Here is an 11111-nt window from a genome sequence, read left to right as displayed (position 1 = left end):
TACCCAGAGTATGCTATTATCTGTAATTACTAACTCTGCCAAGTTCCAAGAAATATAAATGGGATGTTTTCTAGAAGGCTGAAAGTACACTGTTATCTCAGTTCTTTTAATTCTCAGTTCTTGGGTTATTTCACACAAAAAATTGTACAGTTGTTTTTAGACGACTTGTTACTTCACCAGCTGTCACATTTTCTTGCTTCATGGACATATAACTGCTATAAACGTCCATGGGAGTTGAAGGAACATAAGAAAAAAAGAATATACTGTATTTTGGAAATAATTTAAACCTATTTAATAAGCATTATAATGTTAGCATGTACCAAATATTCTTGAGCTACCAAATTTTAATCTGTAGTTTTGTAGTTTAGTCTTAAAATAGTACCAGACAAATTAACAACATTTCTAAGCATTGAAGTAGAATACCTAAAATATATTTGTTTAAACATTTAGGACAACGTATCAATTACGCTCCTTTTTGATAGCTGGACCTGAAACCCCTTATGTTTCATAAATATTAGCACTGCAAACATCTTTAAAATAGCTACTTTGGTGAAATTTGTCAAAATGATTAAATATGTTTGTACTGATCTGCCTCTACGCTGCCCTCTTTCATCAAACACCCTGGTTCAAACATTAGATCTACAATATACTCGCGAGGGGGAAGCAGAAGCCCAGCTATTCCTTGAGGAGAGTCATCGACCAGTTTAACTTCATTCCAAGCTCTGTTGTACTTGCCACGAACTAAACTACAGCCAATGCCAATTCTGTCTGCTATCACCTAAAAATGAAAGAAAAAGGAGTTAATCACAGTTAATACATGTAGCTTCTGTGATATAAAGCAAGGCCAAGAGATGCTTAAAAAGAAAAGAAATACCTGGAAGGCCAAAAGCTTTTTTGAAACAGACTTTGTAAATCTCTGAAGTGTTCCAAACTGTGAATCTTTATTGTTGGTTCTGCTTAGAAAGTGTAGGCTTTAAGAACGTTATTTTTACCATATTCTATGCATAACATGAATATTACTGATTTTAACTCATGTTTATCAGCTCCCAAATCAAGTGCAACAACCACAGTGCCCAGCAGTGTGGTTTTTTCAGTTGGAAGACTTACTTCTGAATAACATTTTGAAGAACTGTCTATTCAGGCAGTGAGGTGTGGGTATTGCACACATATAGCCGCTATAAAATATTAAGTGTAAAAATGCAACATTTCTATCAGTGTAAGTGTAGGACTGCTGCTTCACTCTGAAGCACAGTCCTTGCTTTTCAGCCCCGCAAATGTGGGAAGCAATGAAATGCGAGGCAAGCATCTGCTAGATGAAACACCTGCCTTTCCTCTGTGCCATACTATCGCTGACAGACCTATAATGGTTTCCAGCTGAAAAACTGCTTTCTCAGAATGCATCTGCTGTGAAGGAATGAAATCCTGTTAGATTTTTAACTTGTTATGAATGGACAAGGCTATCCAATGCTTAGACTGCTGTGGCTTTAAGAGAGGTGATCTGTCCCTGCAAAGATTTCTTAGGACAGTGCAGGATAAGCAAACGTTAGTGCTGCTTCAGCATAACTAATTCGTGCCCTCAGACCTCCATAACGTATGTCAGGAATTTTCTCTCACCATGGATACAATAAATTCAGGACCGTGCTTTTTCTCCTGTTTCCTAGGTCCTTCACACTTAATGTTCTAGGCCTTTGCTTCTCTTTTCCTTTCCTTTCCATCCAAGAAGAAGAAAAGTCTAGCTACCCAACAGCCAAGGAAAAAGGACAGGACAGATATGCAGGCTGCACCAGCATATCTTCACATGAAGACAGAAGAATTTAATCTTTCCAATTTAAGAAGCTAGAACATAAAAACTGTTATATACTATCATAGAATACTGGATAGATACCAAATAAAAATTGTCCCAACAAGTTTATATTTGCAGCATGGAAAAAAAAAGGAAGCTGCATAATTCAGTATTTTACAGTTTACAGAAAATGTAAAATGTTTTGACTCCCAATCAAATATTTTGGCTTTTTGCCATTTATCAAGTATTCTGCAGATATCACTTAAGACAATTTAATGACAACAAGAATGTTTACATAAGGAAGCAATGCTGGCTTTCATTCACTGGGAAATCAACTTTGCCAGTGAAAAATTACTTAAGTGTATACAAAAGATTTTACATGAATATAAATATTATATTGTACCAATGCAAGTATGCTTTAGTTTATAATATCCATTTAACATCAATATGTTATGTTGTAAAATAAATGTTAATGTACCTTGAAAAGCAAAGCCCTGTGGTAGAATGTCCCTTTTTTGACTTTCCCGATAGGCACAACGTTGCATTTCAGTTCAAATTCTATTTCGCTTATGTGAAGTTCCCAGCTGAAGTCATGTAGTTTGTCTCTTTCAATCGGGCCACCCATCTTTTCTGCAACAAACCTGTTCCAGTGTATACAAGCATCAGCTGCATCTATAATTCCTCTTGTATTTACCACAAAAATGTGGCAAAATTGAATGTATACAAGCAATACGTGAATGACATATAAGACTTTAATACTTTTGCTATGCTTGCTATATTTTTTTAATTCAGTAACTTGCATTTTAAATATGCTGTTAAATACAGATAACTATAACTCAGGTCTTTCATATTTGTCACAGACCTAACCCAAGGTGCAACTGCTGTCAGCAGAGATTCTGAAGAGCTCTGCTATAGGCGGAGTCCTCAGAGAAAAGCATCAGTAACCGTGTAATTACTGAGGAAGTAGCTCAGAAGCTAGTGTTCACCTTTACAGCCAACAGATTATGTGAGCTACATATTACAATCCCCAGCCCTGCCATTTGTTTGAAATAGTAATAAAGTCATGAGAATATATGATAAAATTAAAGCCATAGGCAATGATCCCAGCATAGGAAAGCAACAATATCCATGAAGGATACTTCAGCTTCTACATGTGCTTTGTTATATTGAAGCCAGTGTTTGGGAGGTGAGAGGTGTGTATTTATCCATGAAAAAGAATTGGTTTAGTCACAGAAACAGAAGCTCAGAAGTCACAATCTGTGCAGAGACTTCCAAAAGCACATCTTTTAGGTGACTGTGCACACACAGGACCAGACCCTCATTTGTAAGTCTCTAAGACACTTTCACCTCCTCTATGCGTGGCCCCTGTATGTAAAGACCTTTGTTCCTCTAGAGTCCTCAGCCAGAGGTACAACTGTTATTGAGGGCTCTCACTCTGGACAAGGTGTTGCAGAGCAGTCGTGGGTTTAAACCACGACAGAATCACAAGCCACCGCTTCAGACAGTGAACTAAGATGTGCATTACCTCCTCTACAGCAGCTGTGAATGCTCTGTCCACACAGTCCTTGCAAAGCAACCTCAGAGGCCTTATTTCTCAAACCCTGTGGCCTGAGGTGGTACTGGTTGCAACAGCACGGGCACAGGGAGCTGTCACCGAGCAGGATAGACATGGTATCTTGATGTTGGGGATTACTGGGTGAACCTGAAGAAGTGAGGGGCTCCAGACAGTCACTTGCGCTGGCTGTGCCTGCAGACAGCCCTCAGTAAAGAGAGCAAAGCTTCTTGATCCTACAGGCACGCTGCTCCCATGCGCGCACAGAGATGTGTTCTGTTTGTTTAAAAGGAGGCAGCCAGCACTACTGCCTGTTCCCTCGTCTACCCCAGCTCCCTCCTCGGTGAGCACAGCAGGAGCCCTGCTCAAGCTGCCAGGCTGCCGAGGGCTGCTGCAGCTGCCTCCTCCTCCCCTTGCTATTCAACACACGCTATTCAGGCAGCCGCTTAAAATGGAACGTGCACATAAAAATCCCCACAGAAAACATTCTACTTAAATTTCCCATGATTGTTTTGCTGGGTTGTGTGTCTGCAAGTATTTCACTGGTGTGTTTGAAGAGCGGATTTGAAAGGGCACTTTATGGATTCCACCTTGAGGACGGCAGCATGATTTATACACAGCTGGATAGTAAAGGATGAGTATCTGTCCTGTCACATTTTGCAACCAACGGAAAAGTCATTCCTCCTATCACATTAGACCACTTCATTAAAAATGAGAGTTAGAAGAAGAAACAGATTTTGTGAGACTCAGTGGGATCTGACGCCAAACTCTCCTGATACAGGAGGTAGCTGGGAAACTGCTAAGATAGTAAAGGTTAAACTAAGGAGAAGATGAAAGCAGACACACTGCCTGGAGATGACAGTGATCGGTGCCAAGGCTGAGTAGTCAGTGTAACTAATGAATCACACATTGATAACAACAGTCTGTATATGCACCATTGCTATATTCTGGCACTATTAAATCATCAGGATATTAATTACAGTAGCACCTAAAAACTACATTAGAAAAATGTCTCATGCTTTTGGCTTTATAGGAAAACAAAATATGAGACGGATCCTGTCCCAAGGGGTTTCCAAACCAAGTAGTCAAGAAAGATCATAGGAGAAGGAACAGACATGATACATGCAAGTTACAACAGTCTTGACTATTAGGTTAGGAGTTTAGCTTGTGCATTTAGGCTCTGCAGTTCCTGGGTCTCTCTGGCTCCTTCATGATACCACATGCAGCTGATGTGTTCATTGGAAAGGATCAATACAGATACATAAATGGGGAGGAGGAGAAGGAAATTGTCCATATGAGTATTTTGAAAACGGGAAATTTATACCCTTTTGTGGCAAGTGATATTTTCTTAAAAAACAAACCCAATCCAACTAATTACAACAAAATTAGAAACAAGAAGCTAAAATGTAAAATTATGTCAGAATTCTGGACCAGATCTGATTTGGATTCCAGTTAGGATGGGGAAAATAACAAATTTGGAAAAGTTGTCCTCAGATGAGAAAATGGTTATTTTACAAATTAAACTTATTTGTATTATTTATGGAAATGTAATTTGATACTCACTGTGCAAGAGCCACAACCTGTTTCCGGGTAGTAGTTAGTGGTAAAATTGTTTTGGAAGCATCATTAATGTAATCCAATAAAATGAGGTCAGGTGGTGGTAGCCAATGTGTATTTTGTAGAGTTATTTTGTCCTGGACTGCAAATAGAATCTGAATAACTTCTTTTGACTTTTCGTCTTCTTTTTTCCCCTTCCCTTTTCTTACACAGAAAACAATAAGCACTTATTTAGAATAGCGTAATCTCTAGAGTCCAAATTCAAATACAGCAGTTCTCCAACAGAACATTTTAGACAAATAGATTGCAGGGGGAGTTAGGAGAAATCTTTTCTCTTAATAATGAATACTCTGAAATCTACAAAGCTGGAGAGAACACTTGTGGAGCATGCCCTTAGGAGACATTTAGGAACCAAGTGTCACTAGCTTCGTATTAATATTGCTGTAAATTCTCATTTTATTTTTGCCTATAGCTCTGATATGCCTTTCACATATACAGATTACCTAGAGGGCAGGAGACATACATCTATATAAGAAACGCTTTTAGGTAGTTACAGTTTGGTTCCATATGGACATGAACTAAAAATCATGGACTCCAATGAGTTTTTACTTAATAGAAATCTGGATTTCAAATACAGGAATAAGTAGTATCAAGAGCATGGCTGAAATTTTTGACAGGACATACCAGGCAGCAGTGTCTGTAGTTCTAAGTCCACGTACTTCAAGCATTATGCAAACTACAACACTGCTTGTCAGATGAAGATTTTCTAAGAAGTCTGTGGTTTTTCTGTCTCTTTTTTCACAGTACATGCTACATAGTTCACTAATGCTCAGGACTGGAAAAATGACTGTGATCCTGAACAGGCATCGTAAGCACCTAGCAGAAGTATAAGTGAAATGCTTGTTCTGCTTGTATTGAATACTGTGCATTTCACACGTTATGTAGCAACTATGAAACTAGAATCTTAACAGAGATGTTATTAAGATCTATACAATCAGTTTAGGATTTTTCATTTGTGGGAACACGTGGAACTTGTGTTTCATAAGCATTACATCTTTTTTCAGCATAGGTGTTGAATAATTCTACTGTGAAACTTGATAGAATTTCTTTCCTTTGTTTAACAGTTCTGGCTTATTTTTGAAATCCATAATACCACTGGTGTTCTTGGAAGGAAAAAGGAAAAAAAGAAAGAAAGGATGGATTACTAGAGTACATGGCTCCAGGGCACACTATCATTATTTTATGCTCTTCAAATTATTCTTGAGATTTTGACAATGAACAGCACTCTTAAGAAGGAAGGCAATGGACAAAGCAGAAAGGCATACACCATTATCAGCAGTCTAATTCAAGCCATTTGTCTTCAGAATACTTTGCAAACTTTTATTTTACATATTGAGATTTATCATATTCACAAAAAGGCCTTTTCATAGGTTTCATAAAGCACATTATTTTAGCAGGATGACCAATTGAGATTTTATCTTAAAATTATAGGAAATTCACCACCCTGTAAAGTAAACCATTCTGGTTATTAATCACACTTGAAAAAAGGAGACAAACAGTTTTCTCTATCTAACTATAGCCAGGGAACCTTATAACGGTAGATTAAACAGCTACCTACTTCTCCATTTATACACTTAGACATAATGTTTAAGAATGATTTATTTAAAGAAAACTGTTTCCTATTCCTGTCTACTCAGATGACTCTTGAATCAATCTTACTCTCCTTCTTTCCAGTTTTCAGGAAGAAAACACCTGGGAGGGATAGGTTTGAACAGCGATTTGTTTGGTTTTTCTGCTGCCTGCCGCCTATTTATCTCAGGTATGACTATGGTATAACTATGGTTCCTTGGCTGCTTCAGGGTTGTCTTCCACACCTGTCTCTACCTTACTCCTTAACTCTTCAGTTCATCATGTCTAATACTTATCTCCTAAGGAACTGTGGAGGTGCTGTCTCATAGCACAGTGCCATAAAATAACCAGTTACCATTACACTAGACTTCTGCTATTTTTTTCCTGTCCTCTTTTATTATCCCCATTTTATTTACCAGTGGAAATTACGACATCTGAAAAAAAAATCACTCCCCTTTTCCGAAGCTGTCTTACTACTCATGGCACATACTTGTCATGAGTGTAGAGGAATATGCAAAGAAGAACTCATGGCAGGTAACAGTCTCCAAGATGTTCCTGATTCCTATTTCAAAAAAGTCCAGTGGGTCACCAGAGAATCAGCATGAGGAAGAAGCCCAAAAAATATCCTACCACTAAAAGATAGCCATAACACCTATTTTCTTTCCTTTTTTACATAGCTTAATCCCTTGTTTTTCTTTAGAAAAGAAGTAAATGAACACTGAAAAGTACCTCCTTAAATGCTGTACTGGAACATAGCATAGAATACATGTAAATTTGTCAGTCTACATTAAACATCGTATTTTAGCCCAGTGAATGTGTGTATCAGATATGCAACTGTTTGATTAAAAATGTTGCTATCTGCCCATGCAAATATACGTCAACCTATCTACTAGGCACTTCCTCTACATCTAATTCAAACAATTCCAGCAGACAATTACAACTGCCCTCTCTCTTAGCTTTCAACCATGGTTTATATAAAGTAGATTTACTTTTTCAAAACAATAGCTTTAAACTGTATTCAGTAGTACTTTGCAAAATATTGATGAACAGAAATGTATGATCAAAGGAAAAAAATAAGTTGGAAAAAGTCTAAGCATGTTTGAGACTTGGAGTCAGCTACTGACCTTCAAGTAACTCCCATATATCTCACAAATTAATAATAATAATGATGTATGAATTATGGATTCAAAATGAATGACAATGGGGTTATAAATCATACAACTTGATCATGACATTCAAAAGCAATTATTTCATACTTGAAGAAAGAAGTCTTTGTATCCCTGCAAGTTTACTATGGGAAATCGAGCCAGGTATTTGGGATTTTTTCATAAAGAAAATTTTTTGCTTTCCAAAACAGTTATTGCAGGGTGAGCTCCAAGCTAAAAATTGCAAATGTAGTACTTCGGTTCCTACAACAGACGTGCCATCTCTCCTGTGGCTTTTTCTTTCCTGGCCCTGTAGCACTTAGCATTTTGTAATGCCCACCACTGACATCACATTCACAGCCCTGAAGTACAGCCAAGGCTCCCTATACCATAAACCAAGAAAAATCAGGAAGTCAGGACTGGGACCCTCAGAAACCAGCATGATAAATGGTCAGCTTATTAAATTAGCTAACAGAAAAACCAGGAGAGTTGTAGGTTACATCACGTTCCTATCAAGGACTAGATATCATCCCATCAATGTCAAGGAGGCTCCATTTGGACCAGTTTGGGAATCCTGGAAATTTCTCTGGAACTAGGCATGTACACCTGCCTTCTCTGAAAGGCACTGTTGTGGTCATGATTGTGCTGCTGTTTTATACAAAGCACAGTTGGGGGATCATGGTTCAATTTTTTTCCACAAGAACAAACTAAGGGTTAAGTATTTTATATTAAAAGTCATCAAGACAATGTCTAGTCTTTGGTCTCTGCTCTCTCAGTTAAGTACCCTAACAGCTGAAGTAGAAAGCTCTGTTCATTCCACGTCTTTTTTAGTGAACAGCTACAACAAACCAGAAAGAGACTGCTACACTCCAAATATCTTGTGATCAGCTACCTGCAGGTGCGAGGGAGAGGATCAAAACCTCTTTCTGTAAAGGGAAGAAATTAATTTCCTTCCACAAGGCTAGAGGCTCTGACCTATTTGGTAGAAGCAGACATGCCTACCGGATCAGTTCTACAGAGAGTACTGCAGGATTGTATGTAGTTTATTGTATGGGTCAGAGGGAGCCCTGCAAGACCAAAGCAGTTTTAGGCTTGTTGCTGTCGAAATGGAGACAATTCTGAGCACACCCTTCTCAGCTTTTAGTCATGTATGGAATTTCACTGGAAGAAATCTAATCTAGAAATAAAGATGCCAATACTAACTATTCTATGATTCTATGCATGTAGGCAGTGGGTCTAGTTCTAAATTGAGAAAGAACTTCTACCCTAGCTTCCCTGTATCTCGGTTGTTAAGCTGTAAAATAACATCATTTTACTGCCTCTAAGGGATATTGAAAGGAAAACCAGCCAAATAAACAGGAGATGTTCTAAGAAAGCATGGGGAGGAGGACAAATAATTACTAAGATAGAAGACTACAGCTATTAGGAGGTGAAAGAAAGACTACAAAAACATATTTAACATTGTATTTGAGCATTTGTACTCCATCTGAAAACTGTCTATCACTATTTTCAATCAGAATTCTATTTCTAATGCTAGAGCAATAACAGAATGTTGAAAAGTAGTAAATTTTAAAACCATACCTTGTTTTCTCTCTACTGCTTCTTCTTGAAACTGAAGGTGATGAGACAGTTTGTTCATGAGATGGATCGTGTGGCTTCTCCTCTACTGGAAGACTGAAATGGAACAAGATATTTTTGCATGCTAGTTAGTATTTGCTTATTAAGCTATGAAAATGGAGTTCTGATTTTAAAGGACAGTAAATATATTTTTAGGAAGTATATGAGAGGAAGAGATAACATAACCACTAATAAAACAGATACTGATTCAGGGATCAAAAATGAAATATCAAATACCAAATGATGGACACGAAAGTAACTGGGAAGTAAGACTGCTGCTAAAGTGCAAAGGCAAGAAGCTGTATCAAAGTCAAAGAAAGAAAACCTAATAGTTAAAGAGAACTCTAGGGATCAACAAAGAGCATGGAATTTTAATTTGTTATAGATATTCTCAGACATCTTTATGGTGTCATATACAATCTTAAAAGGGAAGCTAATGATACTGTTAACCAAATATGTGATGTGTTGACAGAGAAAAAGGTTTTGGACTTGCAAAATATTGGTAGAGCATTCTTTGATCTGTGAGACTGTTTACAGGCAAGTGACTCCCAGTTAAACAAGCCAAATACCAACTTCCTGCATTCAAATCTAAGAAGATTTGTTAGGCTGGCTTCAACTTAAACAGAGAAGGAACAGACACAGGTTCTATATCAAGCCTGAAAGCAGGATGCTTGGCTTTGTCCTGCCACTTGGGATGTTGTGCTTAAAATTCCATGCGTTTGTCTGTACAAGAGGATCATCAGATCATAGGTTCTATTGTGACATTCAGCATAGATGACATAATTGTTATGGCAGATGACAAGCTTTGTAATAACTAATACAACACGGGATGTCCCACCATCAGGAATCAAAGGGTGTTAAATAAAGAAGTCTTAATGACTAAGTGAAAAAAAGCAACTCAACTGAATAAATCTTTCTCATCTAGAAGGAAAAAAGTTATTTTCTAGATTCTTATTTTCTAAAATAGAAATATCTTGCCTTCTAGGACACGAAGCTAGGGACTAAAATAAATCTGTTTTATATATGTGTATACATATATAGGCTATGTAGTTTGTACTGGAATCAGTGGAAATGATGGAAAAGATGAGCTATCACAGTAAATTAGTAGATCAAACCTGACTGGCTCTTCTTGTGGTTTAGCATTAATGAAGATTATGGCCCGACGGTCAGTAAGAGCTTGCATACTCAGTTCCTCCAGAGATGAAAATTTCATTCCAGGTTTTATCTACAAGAAAATTGGCATAGAAGAAAAGGTGTTCTGTTCAGTTAATGATGAAGAGAAAAAAATATATTTAGAAGATCTCTATAGAGTAATTTAAAATTCATAATATTGAGCAGAAGACTTACATGAGACTTTATAAAGTCATTCAAAATAATTGAAATTGTTTTGTTCTTCATTTGCATTTTCTTTGTCAATTTTCTTAGAAAAAATTGCTTATAAATAATTTATCTTGTAGTTATTATTACTATTGTTACTACTATTGTTACATTCCAAATAGTTGTAGAATATTGAAAAGTTCCTGCCTCTGAAGGCTTTACAATATAGGATGGATTTTCAAATGCAACCAAGTGCTTTAGGGGCAGTTATTTCACAGATTTTCAGTCAGACTGGTATTTCTAATTAATCTGGGCATTTTGAAAAGTCCTTCTTGGATTTAAACTGAATACAGCACTAACAAGTGATACTGGAGTCATTCTTTATGTATAAACACTGCTATGTGAGAGAAAGGGTCATGGCCAAGGTGAAAATATGAACTCTTTACTTCTTTATGTAAAAATAAACAGAAAGTCCATAGGTCATCCAGTGTAAGGTTAGTATTTAGGAAAG

At 37.2% G+C, this 11111-nt stretch overlaps 1 protein-coding gene across 1 annotated transcript in view; it reads right to left on the bottom strand.

Moving 5' to 3' along the window:
• Positions 1-568: 568 nt before the first annotated feature.
• Positions 569-11111, bottom strand: part of LOC104407067 (armadillo repeat-containing protein 3-like) — a 46541-nt gene continuing 35998 nt past the window's right edge. Inside the window, 5 exon segments of the mRNA XM_010016246.1 lie at positions 569-778; positions 2262-2424; positions 4899-5096; positions 9248-9340; positions 10408-10508. Of these exon segments, the coding sequence (XP_010014548.1) occupies positions 569-778; positions 2262-2424; positions 4899-5096; positions 9248-9340; positions 10408-10508 (765 nt within the window).

The sequence above is a fragment of the Nestor notabilis genome, unplaced genomic scaffold, assembly GCF_000696875.1.
Source record: "Nestor notabilis isolate BGI_N333 unplaced genomic scaffold, ASM69687v1 scaffold4606, whole genome shotgun sequence".
NCBI classification, from domain to species: domain Eukaryota; kingdom Metazoa; phylum Chordata; class Aves; order Psittaciformes; family Psittacidae; genus Nestor; species Nestor notabilis.
Note: the sequence above shows the minus strand (reverse complement) of the source record. Positions and strands in the feature narration are given on the sequence as shown.